The 25,100-nt window shown below is 62.1% G+C and overlaps 3 protein-coding genes across 14 annotated transcripts in view; all 3 read right to left on the bottom strand.

Moving 5' to 3' along the window:
* Positions 1–764: 764 nt before the first annotated feature.
* On the bottom strand, positions 765–3,303 carry LOC140656754 (C-signal-like). The gene is made up of 6 exons (XM_072872830.1): positions 3,166–3,303; positions 2,637–2,688; positions 2,217–2,404; positions 1,981–2,139; positions 1,759–1,869; positions 765–878 (listed from the first exon to the last, which is right to left on the bottom strand). The coding sequence occupies exons 1-6, from the start codon at positions 3,301–3,303 to the stop codon at positions 765–767; spliced, it is 762 nt and encodes a 253-aa protein (XP_072728931.1).
* A 1,119-nt stretch (positions 3,304–4,422) lies between these two features.
* MTSS2 (MTSS I-BAR domain containing 2) lies at positions 4,423–17,238 on the bottom strand. Of its 10 annotated transcripts, none has more exons than XM_072872615.1 (15): positions 17,064–17,238; positions 13,324–13,385; positions 13,151–13,224; positions 11,112–11,196; positions 10,859–10,950; positions 10,699–10,773; positions 10,421–10,489; positions 9,795–9,952; positions 9,610–9,717; positions 9,439–9,536; positions 8,701–8,911; positions 7,769–7,843; positions 7,273–7,449; positions 7,013–7,178; positions 4,423–6,011 (listed from the first exon to the last, which is right to left on the bottom strand). In XM_072872615.1, exons 1-15 carry the CDS (start codon positions 17,130–17,132, stop codon positions 5,239–5,241), a joined length of 2,292 nt encoding a protein of 763 aa, XP_072728716.1. In that variant the 5' UTR covers positions 17,133–17,238; the 3' UTR covers positions 4,423–5,238. The 10 variants fall into 10 exon arrangements, with proteins under 10 accessions (XP_072728716.1, XP_072728717.1, XP_072728722.1 ...); XM_072872616.1 differs by having other exon boundaries at positions 8,701–8,908; XM_072872621.1 differs by having other exon boundaries at positions 8,701–8,827.
* A 1,942-nt stretch (positions 17,239–19,180) lies between these two features.
* The window catches only part of VAC14 (VAC14 component of PIKFYVE complex), a 66,528-nt gene continuing 60,608 nt past the window's right edge, over positions 19,181–25,100 (bottom strand). For all 3 annotated transcript variants that reach the window (XM_072872529.1, XM_072872530.1, XM_072872531.1), the window contains 4 exons: positions 24,463–24,581; positions 23,511–23,590; positions 21,681–21,831; positions 19,181–20,075 (listed from right to left, as the gene is read on the bottom strand). In XM_072872529.1, coding sequence (XP_072728630.1) covers positions 19,913–20,075; positions 21,681–21,831; positions 23,511–23,590; positions 24,463–24,581 — 513 coding nt within the window. In that variant the 3' untranslated portion in view covers positions 19,181–19,912. The remainder of the gene's footprint in view (positions 20,076–21,680; positions 21,832–23,510; positions 23,591–24,462; positions 24,582–25,100) is intronic.

The raw sequence follows: 25,100 nt of genomic DNA, 5'->3' as shown, positions 1-25,100 counted from the left end.
CTTGAGATGTTTTTTTTTCTGGTCCCTCTTTCAATGGATGGCTTCAAAAATGTCAACTGAGAGCGGCCACGGAAACGCACTCACGTGATGGGGAATTGGAGCCTGTTTGCAATATCTTGTGATATACCGTGAGATGGGATGGATGCAGGGAGGGTCAACCCAGGGCGAGGTGCTGAGGTCCCAAAAGACATCCCTAGGGACACACTGGGGCTTGGGACATGCTCCTGCTGTGAAACCCCCAGCTGCTGGAAAAGGAAGAGCCTTTGCTGGCCTTGAGCCAGCAGAAAAAAGCCCGTTGGCATCCTTGGGGCGAGCACAGAAAGGCCGACTGCTTTCAGACAGCTGTGTTCAGCAGGGTGAGAGCTGGGCGCCGGTAAGGATGCCCCATGCCCACGGTTTTGGGGCTGTCTGGGATGCCCCCAGGCCACCAACCAGCATGGCTTATAGCCACAGAGTGGGGCCGTATCCAGACCTGCCCCTTGGGCAGTGTGAGGATGCCCGGGCAATCCCTCAGCCCCAGGGGATGCCCCGGCAGAGCCTGGCACTGGGATGCAGGACCATGCTTGGAGCACCCTTCCCTCTGCTGCCCTGCCCTGGCCCAACTCAGCATCCTGGGGGGGGGGGGAGGGGGGAAGTGACACCAGCTGGGGGGTTCCTGTTCAGCAGGGGGTTCCTGTTCTCATCCCACAGAACCAGAGTGAGCCTGGAAATGACAATTAATTAACTTTACTCAGCTCAGCAGCCACCATGTCCAGGTGCTGCTCTCACCAGGGCAGGCTCTGCCCTCTCCAGTCCCAGAAAGTGCCATTGCTGGTGTCTGAGAGCTGGGCTAGCAGCCGCAGAATGCCCCGCACGCTCTCCTCCACTGTCACCGGGCCCTGCCAGACTCAAGGGCACAGGGAAAAAAAAATCAGCCAAAAACCTCTTCCCGGCACCACCAGCTCTGGGAGCAGTGGGATGCCAGCTGCAGCTGGGGCAGGTTGGGAGAGGCTGGAGATGCTCTAGCAGGCAAGGGATGCAGCTTTGCACAGATTAATCATCCCTAATTTGGGTGCTATAAGGATGGAGGTTAATTTTACAGTTCCTAATTAAAAAAGTGATTCATTTGTTCACTCTGCAAGCCAGTGTGGGGGTAAGCCCTGCCTGGCTACACTGCAAGAGGCTGCTCATCTCCAACCTCGCCTGCCTCCCCTTGACACGGTCAGAGGCGAAGACCAATTTGGAATGATGATGGCCCCGGGGTGCGTGGGGTGCTGGGGAGGCAGTACCCGGGATGCAGCTCCTGCCGGAGCCGAGCGTGGGGCCGGGGTGCCCTCTGCTGACACGCGATTGGGATGGGAGGTGAAATAACAAAAAGGGAGGAAACGGGATGGTTTAGGGGAGAGGCTGGAGTTGGCCCTTTGCTGCAGTGGCACAGCTCCCCTGGGACAGAGGGGCTGCATAAGGGCCTGTGGGTGCATCCAGGAGGGGATGCACCCAGGAAGGGATCCCAGTGGGAAGGGATGTCCATGGGATGGGATGCCTGGGATGCCCACAGGAAGGGATATCCACAGGAGAGGATGCCCCTGGGAAGGGATGCCCGTGGGAAGGGATACCCCCGAGGAAGGGATGTCCATGGGAAGGGATGCCCCCAGGGAAGGGATGCCAGTGGGAAGGGATGCCCCCAGGGAAGGGATGTCCATGGGAAGGGATGCCCCAGGAAGGGTTGCCTGTGGAACTTTGTTGAGCCAGGGTGGCCATGCATCTCCTGTCACTCACCGTCCCCCGTCCCAAGGGAGGTGTCACACAGCCGGGGTCCACAGACACACAGAGGATCCCGCTGCCCCCGTACTCCAGGGCCAGGCACTTGGTGAGCATGTTCAGAGCAGCCTGGGGGCACAACCACCACTGTCATGGGGTGGCACTGCCATGGCCAGAGGCGGGGGATCCCACAGAAGGAGACCCCACCCAAATTCCTCCCTCTTGTCCTGGCGGTGGTACCTTGCTGCAGCGGTAGCAGACGTCCTGCCGCTCCTCCCAAGCCTCCACCACCTCGATGGAACCCAGGATGCTGGAGATGTTGACGATGGCAGCTCTCCTGCAGCTCATCCCATGCTGCCCTTCGGCCTCTGATGCCTCCTTCAGCAGGGGTAGGAACGCCTGCGGGGGACAGGCGCTCAGGCATCACTACTCCCCCCCCCCCAAGTATTTGGGACAGGGGGTGTGAGTGGCCTCACCTGGCTTGTCTGCAGGGGTCCGATGGTGTTGGTGGTGTAGACAAGGGTCATGTTCTCCGCCGTCTCGGTGGCCAGTGTGCTGTGGCGCATGGTGCTGGCGTTGTTGATCAGGAGGTTGAGACCGGCACTTCCCACCTCCTCCTGCACCTTCCTGACCGCTGCCTTGATGCTGTTGGGGTCTGTCACATCTGCAAGGGGACAGGAGGGCTTGGGGACAGGCTGGGGGCCATGTCCCAGGCAAGATGCCGTAGGACATGGTGGGAGACAGCTCCTGGCCGCCAAGCACCCTGGTCCCAGCAGTGGCCTGGTTGGGCTGAGCCAAACCGAGGGATGTGCCTGCTTGGGTGGCATTTCCTGGAGCCACCCACGGGTACCATTAAATCCCGAGAGGCTATATCCCCTTCCCGCCCCAGCACCTACCTAGAGGCAGGACCACAACGTTGGGGCACCCCAAAGCCACCTCGTTGATAGCCTACACAGAGAAGGGGAGGGGGAGGTGTGTGTCAGGTGGAGGGGCTCGGCAGGGGTGGCCCTATGCCATGCCGGGGTGGGAACCGGGCAGCCCCGCGTGCCATGGCTGACAGGTCTTGACAAGCCCCAGTGGGAGAGTTTCAGGGCGAGTCGCTGCTTCTCTGCACCCGGCTGAGCCCTCGGCGGTTTCAAAGCCCCCGGCGGCTTCAAAGCCCCCGGCAGCGATGCCCCTGGTGCGGGGGCTGCCGGCAACTCCCCTCCCCGCCCCCCCGGCACCCCCCGCCATGCACTTATCTATGCCAAGAGTAGCAAAAAATTTAAATATGTATAAACATACGTATTCTTCCATGCCCAGTCGCAGTGCGGGGTGCGGACGCTCAGCCCCCCAAAGGCAGGTGGGGATGCTGGCACCCCCAGGCCCTGCGTTTCCCAGCCCGTCCCGGGGCTGACCCCCGTCCGCCCCCCGCGCCCTCCCTACCTTCCCCTGGGGGTCCAGGCAAGCGGCGAAGAGGTGCCGGGGGGGGCTGGGCTGCTCCAGCAAGCCCTTCAGCAGCGCCAGGCCGAGCCCCCCGTCGCAGCCGGTCAGCAGGACGCTGCCCGCGCCCGGTCCCTCCATCCCCGCCAGCCGCCGCAGCCGGTTGTGCCGCCCCGGCGGGTCTGGCAGCCCGTCCTGCTGGCCGTGCGGGAGGCGGTGCTGCGGGTGCAGCCGGGAGGGGTGGAGGGGGCACCGCCTGCACCCCCTTTCCCAGAGGGGAAGGGCAGAGGGATGGTCTTCTGCATCGCGGGAGTCACCCATCACCTCCCCTGCACCCCCCAGCACCCGCCCCCCCAGCCATGGGCACCCCAAAGGGGCGATGGGACCTTGCCGCTTGTCCCCCACTACTGGGGTGACCCCAGGGTACCAGCACATCCACAGGACCGCAGGCGAGGTTATTAATTACAGTACAACCTTTATTAATACTGGAATCTTCACAGTGCATTCGTTACTTGTAGCAGTGACTATGAAAATCAGGGGGGCGGGTAGGAAAGAGGGGAATTACCACCAAAAAAAAAAAATTTAAAAGAAAAAAGGGAATGAAAGAAAGAGAAAGAAACCTGGTGGAGAGATGGGAGGGGGGAAGCGGCGGCAGAGGCGGGAGCACGGAGGGGAAATAAATTAAAAAAAAAAAGGACCAAGTTAACAACAGCACCTGAAACGTTACTTCAGTTGAAAGACAGGTTGGTTTTTTTTTTTCTTTTCCAAGGAATTTTTGTTTTCTGTACAAAATAAGAGACCCGTCCCCTCCCCCAAACCCAAACATTTGTCACTTGGCATCAGCGGTTCTGGGCAGAAGGGGTGTGGGGGGGAACTAAATCGTTATTCCTAAGGGGGAGGGAAAGGGGGGCTGCGATGTGACAGACAGCGGGGCGGCGGGGGGCTATGTACAGTGGGGGGTCCTGGGGGGTTGTGCTTTCCTCCAGCCACAGGCAGAAATCAGCTGCTTTGCTTTGGGGGGGGGGGGGGGTCTGGGTGAAAACCCCTGGACCCCTCCCCCAGCAGGACCCTGCACAGGGTCTGCGGGTGCTGAGGGAGAGGGTTTAGGGGGACTGAGGGGGTCCCCAGCGATCGCTGGGAGGGCAAAGAGGAGGTTCGGCATCCTCAGCCACTGCATCCCTGTGTCCCCCCAAATTGGAGGGGGCTGTACTGTCCCCCTCTGCCCGCCCGCCCTCTCACACATGCCCCCCTACCCTCTCTCCCCCCCGCCCCCTCCCTGCTGCTCCTGACCCCCAAAATGGGGCTGAGCTGTGCTCAACCAGGCAGCTGGTGGGGGGACGGGGACGGGGACCCCCCCACTCCTGGTGCTGCTCCTGCCATGGCCCCGCTGGCACCGTCCCCTCCTGCTGGGGCTGGGGACACCCGCCTGCACCTTGGGAGGGAGAGGGGGAGAGAAAAGAGAGAGAAAAGAGAAACAGAGAGAGAAGAGGAAAAGAGAGAGGGGAAAAAGGAAAAGAGAAAAAGGAAAAGAGAGGGAAAAAGGAAAAAAGGAAAGAGAGAAAAAAGGAAAGGAGAAAAAGAGGAAAAAAGGAGGAAAAAGAAGAGAAGAAAAAGGGAAGAAAAAGGGAAGAAAAAAGAGGAAAAGTAGAGAAGAAAAAGAAGAAAAAGAAGAAGGAAAGCAGAGAAGGAAAAGAAGGAAAAGAAGAAGGAAAAGAAGAAGGAAAAGAAGAAGGAAAAGAAGAAGGAAAAGAAGAAGGAAAAGAAGAAGGAAAAGAAGAAGGAAAAGAAGAAGGAAAAGAAGAAGGAAAAGAAGAAGGAAAAGAGAAAAGGAGAAAAAAAGGAAAAGAAAAATAGAAAAAGAGGAGAAAAAGAGCCAAAGTGAGAACAAGTGAAGGAAAGATGTAAGGAAAGGGCCGGGAGGGGAGGGAAGGAGGAGACAGAGGAGCAGAAAGCGGGGCAGCGAGGGATGGGGGGCAGCGGGTGCTGGCGGGTGGGGGGGCTCCTGGGGAGGTGCAGCGGGTGCCCCTGGGGGGTCTGTCCACCGCAGTGGGCGCATCCCTGCTGGCCAGGGCGTCATCACGATATCCGCGGGGCCGACCTGTCGTTGGTGACGGTCCTGCGCAGGCGCACCCCACGCCGGATGGCCACCAGCATGTCTTCGGCTGGGGGGTCCATGGAGGCCGCTGGGGGGGGCACGGGGGTCTCCTCGCTGGGGCCGGACCCTGTGAGGGTGGTGGGGAAGGGGAACTGGCCTTCCCCCAGGGCATGAGCGCCAGCCACCAGCTCGCCGATCTTCTCCACCAAGCTGTGCCGGTTGGCAGCCAACTGTTGGTCCTCCTCTTCCTCAGTGGAGAGGTGCTGGCCGGCCCCAGGGTAGACGGAGATCTCCATGGCACCGCCACCCCAGGCGGTGTTGGGAAGGCTCAGCCGCTTGGGCGAAGCTTTGGCAAAATCCAGGGGGTTCGGCGAGGTGTCGTCGGAATAGAAGACACACTCTTCACTGCCCACCCGTGTGGGGCCAGCGTAGCCGGGGGAGTCGGGCACAGTGGGGGTCTTCACAGGGACGATGGGGGGTCGGATGGGGATGGGGCCAGCGTTGGAGAGGGTACGGCGGACTGAAGGCTTGGTGGAGGGTGTGCGGCGGATGGTGGCCACCCCTGGGGTGGTGCTGGCCGGTAGGTTGGTGCCGGTGGGCAGCCCGGCAGTGGAGGCAGGACGCTTGGTCTGGATCATCCGCCGGTAGTTCTGGGCGATGTTGCTGTTGCGTGGGATGGTGGAGGACTTGTCGAAGTCACTCTGCGGGTCGCACTCCACGTCACCATTCACCGAGTAGCAGTCGTAGTCAGAGCCTGGGGAGGGGGCAGCACAGTCAGCGCAGCTGGGTGGGCGGCACAGCTGGCACTGCCAAGCCTAACCACCACCTTCACAATGCAGTCACAGCCAGCCTCAACCACTGCTGTCGCAGTGCAACCGCAACCAAACTCAACCACCACCATTGCAACGCAATCCCAACTGGCCCCAACCATTGCTGGCACAACATGCTCACCATCAAGCCCAACCATCACCATCAGAAAACAACCACAAGCAAACCCAACCATCACCATCAGAAGGCAACCACAATCAATCAAGCCCAACCATCACATTGAGATCACAACCAAACCCAACTGTCACCATTGCAATGTGATCACAACCAGCTCCCGCCACTGCCAGCACAACATGGTCACAACCAAACTCAGCCATGACCATCACAACTGGCCTCAACCATCACCACCACACAGTCGTAGTCAAACCCAACCATCACTATCACAACCACCCCAACCACTGCCATCACAGCGTGATCACAGCCAACATCCACTGTCACCATCATGTGCTCACAACCGGCTCAGCCATCACCATGCCAACACAATCACAGCACAACACAGGGTGGTTACTCAATCTCTAACCACCACCTCCGCTGCCATGAGCCACCATCTGCCACCGTCTCCACCTGTACCCAACCACTGTGCACAAACATGTCATCGCAAGCCACCACCAACCACACCCCACGTGATGCTACATGTTATTGCACTGCCCGGAACAACTGTAGCCATCAAGACCCAACTAACACCCAAATAACCAGGAAGCCCCGTGGTTACTGCGTGGCACGATGCCTGTGCCGCATACCAAACCCCCAACACACATTAAATCTTCACCCCACTAGCCCCTATATGACGGACCACAGCCTGATGCTACGACACCCAGCACACACAGATGTGCCCCAGGACCACCAAAGCCTCTGCTGTCCTCTTTCCCCACTCTGGGTGCCATTTCAGGTGGCCCCAGGTGCCCCTTGCTGCCGCGGAGCGGGTACCTTGGGAAGGGATGGTGTCCTCAGAGCAGGAGGGGGTGGTGGTCTGCGTGCTGTAGCCGCTGGAGTACTGCAGCGAGTCCCGGCTGCTCTTCTGGTGCTCCAGGCTCAGCCCCCGGGTCAAGACCATGGCCAGGTCGCTGGCGGCAGGGGACACCTCCTCCCCATGCTGTGGCAAGGGGGCACCATCAGCACCCTGGCTCCTCTCCTAGGAGCCCCTCAAAAGCCCACCACCTCTATGTTCGCCCCACTGGAGCCAGTACCTTGGCGGCAATCGTAGCTGGTGACATCCGGGGCCTGGGAGCATCCTCTCCGCCGATGCCTGGGTACCCGCCAGCAGGCGAGCCCATCTCAGCTTCCCGCAGGTGCTCCACACGGTCCTTGCGCCGCTGCAGGGTGGGGACCACCGGCTGGTCATAGGGGCTGGCCTTGGACCAGTCCTGCAATGGGTAAGGCATGGGATGACACCAGGGACACCGGGGCCACGAGCCGACAGTGGGTCAGGGTGGGAGGGGACATGCACCAATGTCCCCTGAGCCACGGGTGCTGCCTGGGATGCTCTGCCCCATGGGGAGGCAGGATGGGGGGATCTGGGGGCTGAACCCCATGAGGTGTGGGGGGGACCCACGTGTGAAACGCAACCCTGGTGGGATGGGAGACAGCAGCAGGGAGGGGACGAGAGGAAGAGGAGGGTGCTGGTGATGAAGGCTTCACCTTTCCGCCACCTGCCCGTGCCCCGGCGGCGGAGCAAGAACTAACCGAGGTGGGGGAGCTGCACTCGCTAACCGACTGGCAGGTTTCAGAGGCCTCCGAGGATGCCGAGCTGGAGGACTTCTGCCGTGCCGTGAGGCCAAGCCGTGAGCCGGAGGGGGAGAGAAGAGGTGGTTAGCAAGCACAGCCAGAGCCACGGCCCTGGGTTAGAGCAGCACCCACGGCTTCCCCAGCCAACCAAGGTCCCCAGCCCACCCCCGCCATGGCAGCAGATGCAGGAAGGAGAGCAGGATCCGACCCAGTGGTGGGGGCTGCAGAGCCGGGGAGGTGCTGGCTTGGTGAAGCTGGGGTGCTCAGCCCCAACCCTTCCCCCTGCTCACCCCAAGCCCTGCAGAGCCAACAGTCATTCTGGGGAGTGGGGACGGTCCCTGCAGCCATGGCCTTGGGATCCCCAGGGGCTCTTGCCAGGTTGGTGATGCTGAGTTAGCATGGGCAGGCAGTGCTGGCAGTGCCGGGCAGCCCAGCAGCACAGACAGCACGAGGGATCGGCAGCTCCCGGGGGGTGCCGGGCGGTCCCAAGGGGTCCTGGAGCATCCTCGGCACTGGGGAGGATGCAGGGCAAAGGGGAAGCTTTGCTCCATGCTGCCTGGTGGGGAACTGGCACAAACTGGGTATTACGGGGCTGAGGTGACTGGGAAATACTCCGTTCGCCTAGCACGGGGCAGGGATACCTGTGCCCCATCCCTGGAGGTCACAGATGGGGTTTCTCTGCAGTGTGGCCCATGGCTCCCCCGAGCAGGGCAGGCATCGCCCAATATTCCCAGTATTTATCTCCCATGATGCCAACGCAGCTGGAAACATGCCTGGAGCGCCCCATCACCTCCATACCGGACCCTTGTGTTGCACCCAGCAGCACCCACCCATTCTACAGAAGGGGAAACTGAGGCACAGGGGTGGGTGGCGCTGACCCCTCCCTGTACCTGGCTGGTGATGTCCGAAGGCATGGGGGAAGGCGGTTTGGAGTAAGCGGCATCCTGGGAGATGAAGCCAGAGTCATGGGAGGAGACGCTGGAGAGGCGGGTGGCGGCGGCGGGGGGCTGTGCCAGGCTGCGGTAGCGATAGGTGGAACTGGGTGAGCAGGTCTGAGCCCCGCCGGGCCATGCCATGCCACCCTTGGCACTGCTAACGCTGCTGGGGGGGCACCGGGGGACGGGGACATGCCAGCGGGGAGGACAAAAGAAGGAAAAGAGAGTTTAAGACGGAGGATCAGAGGTGGTGGGGTCCCTGGGCAGCAAGCCCAGCACCCTGCCCCACACCCCAACCTGTGGAAACTGAGGCACGTGGTCCTTTTGGGGCATCCCTTTCCCTTCTGGTGTCCCCCAGTGGCAGGGGATAGGCTGGGGCACATGGCAAAGGTGACGTTTGCCTCCAGACCCCTCTGCACAGCTCACATCGTCCCCAAAACCTGGAGGACGGGGCATGTGCTAGGCACCCATCCTGCCCCATAGGTCCACCAGCCCCAACCCCGCAGTCATCCCAGTGCGCCAAGACCAGTTCCTCCACATTACTGGGAACCAGTTGGCCGTATGGACATGTGGAGGTCGACATGCACCTCATGAGCATCCCCAAAAGCCGTAACCATCATTAGCATCCCCGGTGTTAACGAAGGGGGCTGGATTTCCCAGCAGTGGTTAGGCGTGGAGCCCACCCCACCATACCTGCACATGCTGGACTTGCGGGAGCTGGAGCTGCTGGGCGAGGACGGGGGGGTCTGGTAGGACCAGCTGTAGTCAGAGCCCTTCAGGTCCTTGATCACCTGCAGGAAGGATGGGGTTTAAGCCCCCCAAAGGTCCCCCTTTTCCCTGTCTCCCCCTGGTTCCCTCGCTGACCTGCTCACTGGCGGGGGGCAGCTTGTGGGGCTCAGCGGTGAGCACCACCAGGTCCTCGATGATGCCCTGCAGGTGGGTGATCTCTCCCAGCATGGTGAGCTCCCCGTTCTGCAGCCAGACAAGGGGAAGCATCAGCACCCATCGGGCAGCAGCTACCTCCCAAACGCCCCGCCCCCGGCACTCACCACCACAGGCTGCAGGAAGGTGATGAAGGTGCAGAAGCGGCCCCGCTCCTCGATGAGGGCTTTGCGGACTGCCTGCTTCTCCGTCTCCTCCAGCAGCAGGTACATATCGTTGACGTCCTGCAGTGCATTGTCCAGCTGGGGCTGCAAGTCCCCCTTCCCTGCAAGATGGGGTACCATCAGCACCGGGCTCCCCCGACACCCCCCTCCCAATCTGCTGGGGGTCCCATGGCGAAGCCAATGCCACCCCCAGACTCCAGCTGGGAGACATTACCCCATCCTCATGTCCCAGCAGGTTCCACAGGGTCCTCCCCGTGCCCATACCCCAGGAGGGTCCGGGAGCACCCTCACCCCATGGCAGCCCCAGGGGGGAGCTCCTTCACCACCCTGTCCCCATCCCTGCTGCTTGGGACCAGGGGACCCACAGGGGTGCCACCGCGATGGGGCTGGCATCGCCCCGGGATGTGGGGTGCAAGCTAAGCTAAGCTAAAAGCAGGGCGGGTGGCGCAGGGAGCAGATGGACGGATGGACGGACAGACGGAGGCAGCCCCGGCCCAGGGGAGACTGGGGGAGGGCGAGCAGATGAGGAGGCAGAGAGGGGGCTGGGGGGGGGCCAGCAGTTCACTTACCAAGTAGCTCTACAGGAAGGATGTGGAGGGGATGGAAGAGAGGAGACAGAGAAAACGTGTGAAAAGAGGCTGAGGGACGGGGTGCGCACCCCCGCCTCCCCACCACCCCCTCCGGGCCGTGCTGGCACCCCCCTTTCTGCAGGGGGGGCAGCGGGACCCCCTGGTGCCTACCATCCCCGAGGCAGCCAGGGTGCCCCACCTGGGATGCCTGCCCCGGCCAGGGGTGCCACGGAGGGGCTGGCAGGGGCACCCCCCACCCCCATAAGACCCTCCCTCACCTTTGCGAGCCTTTTTCTGGAGCTTGAGGGTGTCAGAGGATTTTTTCTTGATCTCGTGGCGGGCTCGCTTGTACTCTGGGGGCACAGAAGTGCTGTCAGAGGAGACCCCCCGCCGACCGGCGCAGCCCCCTGGCACAGACCCTGCCCTTCCCACCCGTACCTTTCGCGTGGTCCTTGTCGAGCTGGTTGGCAGTTTTCTTCCAGTCCTCAATCCTGTCCTGCAAAGGGTTTATCAGGCTCTCCATGAGGGCGCTGGAGCAGGGAGAGAGAGGTAAAAAGCGTGGGAGAGCGCCGGAGCCGGGGGGCAGCCATGCCCCCTACCCTGGGCCTAGCTGACATCCAGCATCTCCTTCTTCAGACAGGGAGGGCTGAGCCCGGCCAGCTCATGTCACTGATGCCCTAGGCGTGCTTACTTGGTGAACTGCCGGAGCTTGGCCTCAATGCTGCGGTGCCGCATGCACATCCGGGTCAGCGCGGAGCCAATGTCCCTGGTGGCACCTGGCGGGAGCGAAACGCCGCTGACGAGGGGCAGGGGACACCCCCACACCAGTCTCAGCCCAGTTTGTATACTGGGATCAGGCTGGCTCGTGGCAGGGGCGACTAGTGCTGGGATGCTCTGGGCTTTGGGGACACTTTGGGTTGGGGGTGGCTTGCTTTTTCCCCCGATAAACCCACTAAATAAATAAATCAACATCCACTAAGTAATAAATAAAGCACTAAATAATCCTTCCCTTCAAATGAAAACCTTCTCCTGTTCTGCTCCCATTTTTTCCTGGTTTGTCACAAATCCAGCGCTGGGGGTGGGCAGGGAAGGGTGGGGGTGAGATACCGTGCAGACAGCCAGGCACGGACTGAGACACTGGCTGGCCAGAAGCAAAAGACTGCGGGACCGGCTTCCCTCCCTGGCTTCAGGCCAGGCAGCCGGATGTGTCCCTCACCTCCAGGCACTATCCCAAGCATATAAAAAGGGAGTCAGAGCTCCCTGGGGGCATATTGACCAGCAATGGAAAGCAGGAGCATCCCTTTTTGGAGAAACTGCTGTTGACTCTGAAGCCTAAGGATGGCCACATGGTGGCAGTGCTGCTGGCAAACCCCGGGAAAAGCAGCAATCCAAAATCCTTGGGTGCAAGCTAGTGAGTGATATTCTGCCTTTCTCTCCCCAAAAAAAGCCTCCAGAGCCACCTCCCACCCTTTGCAGGAGTTTTGGGCATCCCCCAGTGCTGCGGAAACAGGGGAGCCCGTGGGCCAAGGGCCGTCTCCTGCGCCGGGGTATTCTAATCCTGCTCCTAATGCTCTTATCCCGGCTCCTGCTGCTCATAATCCGATTCCCCCCGTGCGCTCATGCACTGCATGCAAGGCCGCCAGCCGGCCCCCACCCAGTGCCCTGCCTCAGTTTCCCCACACCGCCACTCTGTCTCCCAGCCCCCCAAGAAAAAAGCAGGGAAGTCTAGGGGCGTCCCCAAGATGCCACTGCCTGGTGCAGGACTACAGGGTGGCCCCTGTCATGCTGATTCCCGTGGTGGTGGTCATCAGCTGTCTCCAGCATCCTGCCCATGTCCCCTCCCTTGCTTTCAGTGCCTGGGCTGGAAGGGAGCTAGGGGAACCCTAATCCCCCTGGCACAGTGGGCTAGTGGGTTTGGAGGCAAAGCTGATCCCGGCTCAAGCTGCTGCCTCCTCCTCCTCCTCCTCGTCCTCCTCCTCCTCCTCCTCCTTCCCGTGCAGCTCCAGATGGCCTGGATGCCGCCAGTCTGCAAACCAGCCCAGGACCATCTGCTTGTCAGAAGCCAAGCGGTGGGAAGCAGCTCCTTGCCGCCAGCGAGCACTCAGAGAGGGTCCGGGAGTCTGGCCCCCCACCTCATAGCAGCATGGGGATGCCCCACCTGCAGCCTCAGCTCTTCATGTCACATCCCTGGCAGATTGGGGTTTGTCCCTGAAGCAGCCGAGCATGGGCTCCTGCATCTCCCTCCATCTAATTCTTCTCCGGAGCCCCCCAGAGCAGCCAGGACCCCTGGGCAACTCCCAGGTGGGCGCAGGGGACAAGGGGCACTGGGAGGACGGCTCAGCCCCATACCTGGGTGCATCCCGGGGAGCAGAGATGGGTGCAGGGGACCACGGCATGGGGCTGCATCACCCCAAATCTCCCTACAAGAAAAGTAGCCCTACCAGAAGATGGGGCTGGCATGCATGGGTGGTGAGGAGCAGCACCCACATGGGTGCCCACCCCAGCCATTCCCCAGCCTCAGCTGCACCCCATCTTTCCAACCCTGCTTCCCAGGGGATGCTCCACCTTGGCGTGGGGACAGGTTGGACACATCTCCATGGATGGTGGAGTTTCTGCTTGAAGTCCACCCCAGCCACGTGGGCAGGGGACACCCCACAGGGGACATTCGCCAGCCATCCCCTGGCCCGGCCAAACCCCAGGACACCCACCCCTGGGCGGGGAGGACCCTACCTCGGGTGTTGGTGGCCATGTCGGCCACTTTCTGGAAGGCATCCAGGAAGGCAACTGCGGCCAGCACCGTGGTCCTGGGGCAGAGAGAGCGAGGGGACAGCTCAGCGGGCACTGGGCACCCCACGATGTGCCTGTGGGGAGGGGGTCCCCCCCATTCCCCCCTGGCCACTCACCTGAGCTGGGAGTGCAGCTTGGTGGCCTTCGAGTTGAAATCTTCCCAGATGGGGTAGGAGCTCTGCAAGGAGGGAAGGTGACACTGAGAGCCCAAGCCCCGAGCCCCCTTGCGTCCCCTCCCCGGGCAGGGCAAATCTCCCCTTCACTGTTCCAGAGAGATGGGGCAGCTCGGTGGCCGTGCCTGGCTAGGTGTGGCTTCTCTGAGGGCTAATAAAGGCTGAGCACAACCCCTTTCCCCTCCTGGGTTTTTCCCCTTCCAGTCTGGCCATGCAATATTGTGGACCGTGGAGACCTCAGGATTTTGGGTGATCTCTTCCTCTTCCTCAAAGGGGTGAAGGCAGCTTATGGGTTTGGAAATTTGAGGGGAGGAAAGAAGCTGGTGCACAAGCAAGCTTTGAGACCCTGGCCAGCAGCAGAGCAGAGCCCTCCAGAGCCCACGGCCTCCCCCAAAGCAGCGATGGCCAAAACCACCATCATAGAGAGCTCCAGCCCCGCAGTGGGTAGCCCTAGTCCCCAGCTCCCCTGAGCCCACGAGGACCAATGGGGCAGGAGGGGAGGTCTGGGGTCTCCCCAGCCCTGAACAGGATGGTCATGTGGGGACACGGACAGGTCACAGGTGCTGGGGAGGTCACCCTGGTGCTGTCCCAGTGAGGCTACCCTGGGGCCATCCTGGCCAGGCGATCCTGATGCCATCCTGGTGAGGCCATCCCAGCAAGACCAGTCCCAGTGCTCTTGTGGCGAGGCCATCCCAGGGCTGTACCGGTGCCACTGTCCCAACGAGGCCATCCCAGCGCTGTCCCACTGAGGCCAGTTCCGGCAAGACCAGTCCCAGCAGTGTCTCGGAGAGGCCAGTCCCAGTAAGACCATCCTGGTGCAGTCCCAGCGTGGCCAGTCCCAGTAATGGCAGCTCCAGTGCCATCCCAGTAAGGCCAGTCCTGGTGCCATCCCAGCAAGGCTAATCCTGGTGCCACCATACGGCGAGGCCATCCCAGTGAGATCAGTCACAGTGCTGTCCTGGTGAGGTTAATCCTGGTGCCGTCTCGGTGAGGCCATCCCAGTGCCAGCCTTGGCACAGCCAGTCCCAGTGCCACCATCCCGGTGAGGCTATCCAGGTGCCACCATCCCCGCGAGGCCATCCTGATGCCATCCCAGCGAGGCTGGTCCCGGTGCCACCGTCCCAGCAAAGCCATCCCAGCAAGGCCAGTCCTGGTGCTACCATCCCGGCGAGGCCATGCTGGTGCTGCTATCCTAGTGAGGCCAGTCCCGGTGCTGTCATCCCAGTGATGCCATCCCGGTGCCACCATCTGATGGCAGTACCAGCAGCTTGCAAACCCTCCTGGGGTGGCCACCAGGCTGGGATACAGGCACCGGAGCTGGCTTTGCAGGACATGGGTCACTGCACATCCCCATGAGCCCAGCTTGGTGGCACCTCTGTTGACAGGGTTTGCACCAAGGGGGCACGTGACCAGCCCGGCGTTGATTTTGGGGACCATGAAAACCCCCATTTCCTCACGAGTCTGTAAAGAAGGGGTTTGAGGATGCCACTTCATGTGCCACTTGTGGCAGTGCCCTGGCTTAGGGCCGTGAGTCCCTGGGGACTGCCGGAGGCCAGGGCCACTGTCCCAGGGCCACCTTCCCCCAGCCACCCCAGCAAGGGCGAGCAGAGGATCCCTGCAAATGAGGGGGCAAGTCATGATGCCCCCAACCCTCCGCGATGCTGGGCAGGAGGAGGATGGGGACAAAGACAACAGGGACAAGGACATGCCAAGGTCACCCAGGGACACCAAGTATGCTGGAAGAGAGGCAACAGGAATGAAGACAGCTTGGGGACGCTGCCGGCTCGGGGACTGCCACCAGGCTTCACTGCCTGAGTCCTCCCCAACGGAGGCCAATGGGTGCCGAAAAGCCACCCGCCACCAAAATAAGGTCCCTTTGTGCCTGTGTCCAGCGCAGGGTCCCAGAAATGGGATCCTAAGCACATCGCTGCCGTTGAATGCTGTCAGCTCTTTGGGCAGGGGATTATTTTTCCCCGTCCCCCAGCACCTGTGCCAGGACACGCACGTGTCTGGGAGATGGGGACAGGGACAGGCACAGAAATGATGTGCCCTTAGGGGCCACCGGGGCTGGGCCAGGGCTGCACAGGGTATGAGCTGAGCGCAGTGGGGCTTTTTTCTTCTTTTTTCTTATTTTTTCTCATCTTTCCCACCTACAAATGGCATGAAAATGAATCCAGCCTGGTCTCCTAAGGCACGCTGGCGTGCGACACCATGGTGAGGGGCTGCTGGCCCGACCATGTCCCAGTGGGGCTGGGCATGCCACTGCATGGCGGTGCTGGCACCAGCCAGGGAGGTGATGACTCCGGGCTGGCTCATCCCCCCCTGCAGCCTCAGCGGGGAAATGGGGAAACTGAGGCATGGGCTACCCCCACCTCTACCCTGGGGACGTGGGGCTCAGCCGGGCTGCCAGGAAGGGGTGGCTGGGTTGAAGGTGTCTGGGGGGGCTGATCACCCCAGCACCCTTCCCCACCAGCCCTGACCACCACCGCTGTGGGGCTGGCGCCTGGGGATAGCCGGGATTTTCTCCCTTGAGGGCGTTTCTCCCAGCCCCGAGCCAGAGTCTGGCCCCGCAGAGCCACCACCACCCCTCGAAGGGGTTAATCTCCTTCTCAGCAAGGCTTTTATTTTTTTTTTTTATCCCCCCCTCCCCTGCTTTGGCAATGACAGCATTGTCTGGACTGGGCTGCAGCAAGAAGAGAGGAAGAGGAGGAGGAGGAGGAGGAGGAAGAGAGCTTTTGCCTCCCAAAAACGACTGGGGCTAAACCCCAATGCTGGGGCCGACAGCGGGAATTTCAGCCCCCCGAGATGAAGAAACCCAGCTGGTCCCCTCCTCCCTGCTCAGCCCCCAGGCAAAAATGACCCCCAGCATTTTTTAGTTATTCTTTTAAAATGAAAACAAACAAAAAAAAGGCTTTTTTTTAAACATGGCCCCATCCTGCTCCCAGGGAGGGTGGAGGCGATGTCCCCTCCCTGGGTTGGGAAATGGGATCGAGGAGCCGAGGGACCTTTTTGTTCCATTGGTGTAAACCCAAGTGGGTCCGGCAGAAATCCAAGCGGGGGAGCGGAGGGTGGCGGGGGCAACGCGATGCCCCAAGCAGGCGGCAATGCCCAATGCAGGGCCAGTGGTACCCGACGTGGGGCAGCGATGCCTGGTCTGTGATACCCGACATGGGGCTCCAGTACCCAGTGATGGATATGGGGCCGATATGGGGCTGCGATCCCCAGCATGGGGTCTGATGCCCAATGCGGGGCCCCAATGCCCAATATAGGGCTGATATGGGGCTCTGACTCCCAGTGCCGGGCTCCAATGCCCGATGTGGGGCTCCGACAGCCAACGCCAGGCTCCGATGCCCGATGTGGGGCTCCGACACCCGACGTGGGGCTGATGTGGGGCTCCGACACCCAGTGCCGGGCTCTGATGCCCGACGCGGGGCTCCGACACCCGACGTGGGGCTGATGCAGGGCTCCAACACCCGACACGGGGCCGCGATACCCAGCTCGGGGCTGGACAGCGGAGCCCCGGTACCCGCCGCGGGGCTGATGCAGAGCCCCGGTACCCGCCGCGGGGCCCGATGCCGGCCGGTGCGTGCCCGCAGCACCGGCAGCGGCGGAGCGGAGACTGCCCGGCGGGGGGGTGCGGGGGGAGCGCTGTCACGGCAGCGGAACGGGGTGGGGGTCCCTACCTTCATGTCGTTGATGATGGCTTGGAAGAGGCCGCCGAGGGCTCCGCACTCCTTCTCCGCCGTCTCCATCGCGGGGCTGCGGCAGCCCGGGGCGGGCGGCGCCGCCGGGGGAGGCCGCGGCGGCGGGCCAGGCTCAGCGGCGGCAGGGGGCGGGCGGCGCCCGGGCGGCGGCGGCGGCGGCGGCGGGGCGGCGGAGCGGCGGGGGGGCCGGGCGGGGCGCGGCGCGGCGCATCGCCCCCCTCCCCGGGGGCTGAGCGGACCCGCCGCCCCCCTGGGCCGCCCCCCTGGCGGCGGCGCGGCGCGGAGCGGAGCGGAGCGGGGCGCGGAGCGGGGCGCGGAGCGGGCGCGGAGTGGGGCGCGGAGAGCGGCGCCCCGCGGCGGCGGCGGGGGCGGAGCGGGGCGGGATCTTGCGCGGCACATGCGCCGCCCGCCGCGGGGCCGAGGGGGGAGGCGGAGGCGGGGAGCCGGGGGGATGCTCGGGGGGCAGCAGCGGGCACCCGGAGGATGCGCTGGGATGCCGGGGCGGGGGGCAGGCCCGGTGGTGCTCGGGGACGCTCCGGCAGCTGCTGGGGAGTGTCGGGGAGCAGCTCCGGGAGCCCCAGGGCTGCAGTGGAGGGAGCCCCGAGGGATGCTTGGGGATGCTGGGACTGGGGTGCAGCCCCGCTGGTGGGGTTTGGCCACAGGGCAGCGGAGGAACCCCCAGGGATGCTCTTGGGGTGTCGGGTGGGGAGCCCTGTTTGTGCGCTCAGGGATGCTGGGCATGGGGTCAGCAGTGGATACTCAGGGGCAGCCCCCAGATCCCTGGAGGTGCTGGGGGGATGCTGCCTCCAGGCCAGGGCTCTGTTTAGCCTCTCTCCAAGGGCTGTTTGACCCCCACTGCCTTCCTTACCCGGGGAAGGCACATGCCTAGGCCTGCTGCGGGCAGCCGCCCTGGTGCAGGTTTACTGCCCTCCAAGGTGATTATACAGCAGCTCTGAGAGGCCTTACGGCACTCGATTACCGGAGAGCCGTGGGAAATGCATGGCCTGCCAGCAGACGAGCCCTTCCCTGTAGCCATCCCAAGGCCCCATCCCCAGCCTCCTGGGATCTGTGGGGCCGGGCTGAGCCCCCATGCACTGAGCTGCACCAGGCAGTGAAATGATGCTCAGTTGGGGCGAGGCGCTCCGCCTGAACTGCCTATTCCCCCTCCTGCCAGAAAAGTAGCCTCGATCCCCCGCCGGCGCTGCCCTGGCAGCACTGTGCTGCTCTGGCTGGTGCTGGTCAAGAGCCACCCATAAGGAAATGATTACGGCTCGGCGCTCCAGCAGCCGGCTGGAATTTCTCCCCATAAACCCCGTCCCTCGGTGTGGAAAGAGGCCGCTCAGCAGCATTGAACCCAGCAGGAGTGATGGGCAGAGCCCTGGGACTGGCAGCAGCCCTGGCCCATGCCAGCCATGTCCTGGCAGGGGTTGGGGACAGGCAACAGGGACCCCCCAGCACCCCAATCAGTCGGCAGGCTGGGGAAGCCACCACTCATCCATCCTAAAGGGTTGGCTGTTAAAATTAACCTGCCGTGACCGGGTTTGGAAAGCCCTTTCCCGGGAATGACAGGAATGTCTTTATCCCAGCCAAAGCAGCGCCGGTGCGGGGCTGTTTGGAGAACCTGCTGCCAGAGCCCGGCTCCACTGTAAACAGGCCAGGAGCCATAAAAACTCCACGAATTCCTCCAACCCCCCTTTCCCTGGGATCAGGTGAGGGCCTGAAACACACTGGGGATGCAACGGCAACCCCCCGAACTGCAGCAGCCCAGCACGTGCCGGCAGTGACAGTCTCTCGGTGCTGTGGGACAGGGCGAAGGCAGTGCCGGCAGCTGCTCGGGCCAGGAAAATGCCTGTCACCGCACTGCGGTTTCATGACCGTGGCCTGGAAGAATTTCGGCGGTGGTTTTTTTTTTCCTGCTGGGAAGAGGAGCAGGCGGAGAAGCCCTGCTTGCCCGTGAGCCAACGTGGCAGGACTGGGCCAGCCCAGGGGTCGGGGTCGAGCAAGATGCTCCATGCCATCCCCTGCCCTTGCTGGGTTTTTGGCTTCCCTTGGAGCTGGATCCATGAGGATGGGGAGCCCAGCTACCAGGAACAGCCTACTCTGCATCGCTCGTTTATTTTATTGTGGGGAGCTTAATGTAGGAACAAAGAATTGAGTCTGGGGCTGGGCACGATGGGGGTCTCCGCCACCCCTCATGCCCCCGGTGCCGGCTGGAAGTTAAGGCTGTGCTGCCATCCATGCCAAGAGCTGGGGGCTCGGGGAGGGTGCATGGACGCAGGGAGGGGACCGAGTGCCACGCACAGGAGGGTGACTCCCTGGGCGAGATGCCACTGGCAGCCTCCAGCGCGGCCTTGGAGCTGGCGGGTGGAAGCCGGGGTGGCGAGAGGCGGCCGGCAGCCCCATGTGCTTGTTTTCCAGGGCGGGAGGCCAGGGGTTGCTCCCGTCTTCCCTTCCCCTCCGGTCTCGCTGGCAGGAGGCTGGGTGCTCAGCTGACAGTCACGGGGAAAGCATTAGCAAAGCAAAGGGAAGTTTCCTCGCCCTATTGCAAGAGAAGACGAGGTGCTTTCCCCTGGCTCTCTCCTCCTGCAACCCTTCCCCACGTCCCTGCATCGCCATTGGAGAAGTCGGGCACAGCTTCAGGGTCCCCCACCACCCACACACACAGCAGGGAGGAAAACCAGCCCCACGCCGAGTGCTCACCCATCTCCCTCTGCCATTAAACCCGCTGCATCCTCTGGCGGCCAGCAACCAGTGTCCCAGTCCCCTGGTCCGCGTCCCCTGGTCCCTGCCCCAGCAACTGTGCACACCCGCGGCTGCTGCGGGGATGCTCAGAGGACCACCCGCCGGTCCAGCTGCTCTGCCCGCCCTGCTCGCTGGTGCCGGGCTTCCAGGTGCTTGTTTTGCACCTTCTCGAAGTGCTGCAGCAGCTCCGTGTAGTCGATGTTGGAGGCTGATGCCCTCTTGAAGCTGGTGCTTGGTTTGGTGCCGTCCCTGCAGGGAGGGAGCGGAGCATGAGGGCAGGAAGGGGCAGGAGATGCCCATACCCCGGGCATCCATCACAGGCAGCACCAAGGGCTTGTCCTGAAGAAGCCGAGCCCAGCAAACCCTAGTGATGCTGGTGCCTCATTAAACACCCCCAAAGCCCTGTTTCCCTCCCCCAAAGGCATGAGATGGAGCCCAAGAAGTCCTAGGACAGGAGAGAGGGGACAAGCGACATCTGCCTCAGCACCCTGGCCCCACAGGGGAGGTTTAACCCCCACAACATGGATGCTCCCCCCTGTCCCAACCCATTCCAGCCAAAAGCAGTGAGACTGGCCGGAAAGGATGCCAGCGCCACGTGCCTCAGTTTCCCTGCTTGGTTTTAGGAACAAGCAAAAAATATCTGTGTGCTTTGGCATGGAGGAGGACTGGTGGCAGCCAGGACAGCCCTGGGGGATGAGCACCCATAGCTGGAGCCCCGGGGAGCCCACATTTGTGGGCTCTCTGGGGCTCCAGCCATGGATGCTCATCCCTCAGAGCTGTCCCCACGGAAGGGAGGGGGGGGACACCAGCCACGGGAAGCCCGTCAGGGGACATGGAGGAGCCCACGGGAGGATGGCAGGTGGCTCTCGAGGCCCTGGAGTCCCCCCGGGGAGGGGGCAGCTGGGGCTGGCCTGTTATGAAAGCCAGCTTCGGTGTTTGAAGGAATGTAGGTCAGAGTTAATCAGATGTTCAGGCCGTCTGACAGCTCCGGTTGCTTGAAAACCCTGCTGCCACAGCCAAGGGGGGGGGGGAAAGGCAGGGGAGGAAGCACATGCAGCCCCCCATCCGCCCCCCCAATTAAAATCAGTGCCGGGCTGTGGGTACGAGCTCAGCGCCGGAGGCCACGAGGGATAAAAGCCAGCCCAGGGGAGCTGTTAAAAGCCAAGGAGTGGTGGCGGTGGGGGCTTAATTCAGAAACCTGCCCATCTTGGGAGCTCTTCTTTTTGTTCCCAGAGCTTTGCAAAGGCAGACCCAGCTTTAACAGCGACCCTCCCTGCTCATTAGCCAAGGGTTGGAGAGCAAATCCCACCACAGGCGTCTAACAAGCCGGGCGGGCAGCACCCTTGGGCAGGGAGCATGAGGATTTCGGCTGGTCCCCAGGGAGATGCCACCTTTGCACATCGCTGCTCATGGCTCTCTGAAGGCCAGGGGTGGGGATGGAGAAGCAAGCCCCAGGCGTGTATGGGTGATGGGGTCCTTTTGGGTGCCGTGAAGGCTGTCTGGGCTGGGGGGGGACGCTTTGGGAGCACCCCCTGGCTGCCGGAGTCTTTCTCCGTAAACCTCCTTCCTGGCTCTGCTCGTTTCCATAGCGACCCCACAAGTGAAATTTTCCATCCCAGATGCCAAATGCCTGTGGATGAGGCACAGCCCTCCCAGGGTTACCAAATATAGACACAAAAAACCCCCCGAGCCAACGCTTCCAGCCACGGGGCAAGGAGCAGCCGCGGCCGCAAAGGAGCTGGGGCTGAAAGAAGAGCATGGGGCTGAGCCCGGCATCACAGGGATGCTCGGCTGTGGGGGACGGCTGGTCCAGCCCCGATGTCGATACCGGGGGTCTGTCCCCACAGCACTTACGTGGTCTGCATGAGCTCGGGGTTGGGCACGCACTGCAGGCGGTGGGAGAGGAGCTGGAAGGCGCTGCTCTGGGGCAGCAGCATCAGCAGGCCATAGAGAGCCTTGATCAGGTAGGGGTTGTTCTTCACATCCAGCAGCTGCAGGCGGAGATCTGGAAGAGGGGAGAAAGAGGATGGGGAGGCAGCTAAAATGCATTTTGCCTCCAGCCCCAATAGCAGGTTCCTCCCAACCCACCTGATGGTCCTGGGGAGGCTGTTAAGCCTCTGCCAGCCAACCTGAGGGGCACCTGCATGGCACCAGCAGCCTCTCCCATTGCATTAACCCATCCATCTTTGTGTCCTACACATGCCAGAAGCCCCTCTCCTCACCACAGCCTCCAGCTGCCAGCTAGGGAAGGGGGCAGAGGCTCCCCAGTCTCCCATCCCTGCTGCCGCTCATCCTCAAGCCTGTCCATGCTGTCTGCCTGAGGACATATGTGCAACATGAGATTGCTCCTCAGCTTCTGCAGAATTAGCAGAAATACTCCCCTGGGGCATCACACGTCAGGAGGGCTGGGTGACACCCTCCCGGGGACTCTCTGGAGCAGAAGGGATCCTGTCCGCTCAGCCTTGATGGTTACGTGTGCTGGGCCATGGCGTTGCTCAGCAGAGGGGAAACCACCTTCCTGCTCCATCCCTTGTGGTGCTCAGGGGTAGAAGGGTCTTCTGGAGCCCTATAAACAACCAAGGTCCCACCTGGGGCAGTCCAGGGGATGGGGCAAGAGGTCCCTGCCCCTGCATCTCACCTCCTGGTTGGCACTAGCACCTCTGGTGTCTCCCTGCAAAGGGACCCATGCCCAGGGATGCTGCCCTATGGGGGGCATGTCTGTGCCCCCACACCAAGACTTGGAGATTAAGGTGAGTGGGATGGGGAACCCTCAAGGAATCGTTTGGGGCTGTGGAAAATCACCTCGCATGGTGGGAAGGAAAGTCATCCTCCAGATGAAGCACAGAGCACCACGGGAGGAAGCGTGACCAAGGGCCAGCCCACATCTCCATTGCCTCACTGCTCTAACCTTCTTCCCTCAAATATTCCCCCAAATATTCCTCCAAATATTCCCCCAAATAGCCCTGGACCTATCAGTCCCCTCCCAAAGTCCTTTCCAGGACATTTCCCAATGCCCCACCCAGCTCCACCTCCAGGCAGAATGAGGCCAGGGGCAGCCGAACACCATCACAAGAAATCCCCCAGCAGCCACAGGTCACCCTGCCACGTCGCCACCTCCCTATCCTGTCTCCTACCGCCATGTCCCCGAGCCCCTGGCCAGGCCCTGGCTGTGTTACTTGATGGGGGGGACACATTCCTGGGGCTGGGGGGCCAGATCTGGAGAGAGAAGCAGCTCTGTTTTTTTAGGGCTTATTCTCCTTTTCCAGAAGAAAACCACCTTTTTTCTTGCTAAGGGCCCTAGCAGTGCCTGCGACGCCACCCCACATCTCCAAGGGTGGCACATGTGGCTCCCTGCAGCCAACACCCTACCCACGCCTCCCCAGAGATGCTTGGTGTGGTCCAGGCCCCCACCATCCTTCCGCCATCCCTTTGTTTGGTGCCAGCTCCGCTCGCTCCCTTAACCTATATCTGGGGGGCAAGTGGCCCCCCCGGTGCTGCCAGCACGCCCGTCCCCGGCAGGCAGCTCCAGTGCTGGGCAAACCTCCCAGCAAGAAGTCTCATAACTTCTGCTCTATTTATTCGTGCGGCGGCTGCTGCTTGTGATGAAGAAACAGGGAGGGGGATGCGCCTGGGGTGGGAGAGCACCGCACGCTGCCCCTTCCCCATGCAGGGTTTCCTCCTTACATGTGAATATGGGGCACTCGATGAGCTGCACCAGCTTGTCCACCTCGGTGAGGAAATCCACAGTGACCTCCAGATCCCCGCTGGATGTGGCCGTTAAGGATATTACCTTGGAAAAGGGTGGCCCGGCAGCAGCAGATGGCTTGCCTGGGTGATGCCCGGCGTAGACCGTGGCTCTGCCAAACCCTCCCTGAACCGGCAGCTCCCGCGGGAAGCGAGCAAGCAGGGAACAGGCAGGGCTTACATGCAGGCAGGGCTGAAAGGTCTGCAGGGTGACCAAGGGACGATGGAAGGAAACAGGACAAGCAGGCAGGGATGGGGAAAAGGCAGGCTGCCCAAAAAGCCAGCAGCTTGCCTAGCCAGAGAGCAGGCAGGAATATGATGCAAGGGAGGACGCTTGCTTTTACCCCCCTGGCCCGTGGGGATGGCACGGAAGCGATGCTGAGCGCTCCCATCCCCCAGGAGAAACGCTGGCATGCCCCGGGAAGGGAACCCGAGCGCGTTATTAAGCTTCTTCGTATGGAAAGCTACTCAGGGAGGCTCGGGGTTTGCCAGCACATGAAAATAATCATTCTGCTCCAGGCAGACAGTGAGCTCACCAGGAACCGCACCACACCGGGTGCTGACTGCTCATCGGGCCAGGAGGCCAAAGCCTTTGTCTTCCTGGGAGGAAGAGGATGCTGAGGAGCCTCTCCTCCCGGGCAGGGGAAGGTCAGCACTCAGCCAGCGCACGCCTTCCTCTTTTTACACCACAAAAAGTAAGGATGACACAAGGGGAAGGGAGCTGGCGTGCACCCAGCACAGGCTGCCCTGCCCTCTCACTGCGGGTACGCCGCCCCGGTAATGATGGGCTGCAGGCAGGAGGCTGGGCTGGCCCACAGGGTGACCTCGGTGGCCACAGAGGGACCAGGGTCCAGCCCAGGCACTGGCCTCGCAGAAAACCCTCAAAGGATACAATTTCTGGATGAGGTCATAGGCATGCTTGTAGTTCTGGGTAAGGAAGCAGAGGGACACGGTTGTCACAGGGTTGTGACACCAGGACCGGTACAGGCAGCAGAAGAGGTTACGGCTTTCCTGGGGAAAGAGCGAGCCATCGGGGTCAGGTCACCAGCAGGAGCACGGATGTGGCATGGAGAGTCCCGGGTCCCTGACACCAACCCGCAGGGCTAGCAAGTGCCACCGAGACACGAAGGGACGTTTCTGGACCCACCAAGTCCACCTGGCACTGTCATGAGCCCACCAGCCTCAGGAGATGGAGACCAGGCGGGTTTTGGGGTGGCAGCATGACGGGGTGGCCCTCAAGGGTGCTGTGTCTACCGCAGGATGAGGGGCTGGAGGACGGTGGCTGTCCCACCCAAGGAGACACCAGTGCATTGCTGGCGTTCAGCATGAGGAGCAGGAGAAGTCTTCCTCCCTCTCCCCGCCTTGCTTGGATGTCGCTGGTGCTGGTGGCAGCTGCTCGGCAAACGCTGTGGGCGTGTTCCCGGCAGGGACAGCTGAGGGACCGGGGGCTCTGCTCCTGCTGTCACCTGTCCCCTGGTCCATGTTGGGCAGAGGGAGGGAGGCAGCAGCTGCTTTAGGACTTGTGGAGCC

This window comes from Ciconia boyciana, chromosome 9, assembly GCF_034638445.1.
Source record: "Ciconia boyciana chromosome 9, ASM3463844v1, whole genome shotgun sequence".
Lineage (NCBI taxonomy): Eukaryota > Metazoa > Chordata > Aves > Ciconiiformes > Ciconiidae > Ciconia > Ciconia boyciana.
This window is presented reverse-complemented; position numbering and strand designations above follow the sequence as displayed.

Coding starts and splice junctions, on each gene's coding strand:
- LOC140656754 (XM_072872830.1), bottom strand. CDS start 3,303: ATGGAGGGACCGGGCGCGGGCAGCGTCCTGCTGACCGGCTGCGACGGG. Junction 2,140..2,216: donor GACCCCTGCAGACAAGCCAG/GTGAGGCCACTC, acceptor TGTCCCCCGCAG/GCGTTCCTACCCCTGCTGAA. Junction 1,870..1,980: donor TCTGCTACCGCTGCAGCAAG/GTACCACCGCCA, acceptor TTGTGCCCCCAG/GCTGCTCTGAACATGCTCAC.
- MTSS2 (XM_072872615.1), bottom strand. CDS start 17,132: ATGGAGACGGCGGAGAAGGAGTGCGGAGCCCTCGGCGGCCTCTTCCAA. Junction 10,490..10,698: donor CCAGAAAAAGGCTCGCAAAG/GTGAGGGAGGGT, acceptor CCCGTCCCTCAG/CCTCTTTTCACACGTTTTCT. Junction 7,844..8,700: donor CTTCGGACATCACCAGCCAG/GTACAGGGAGGG, acceptor ACGGCACGGCAG/AAGTCCTCCAGCTCGGCATC.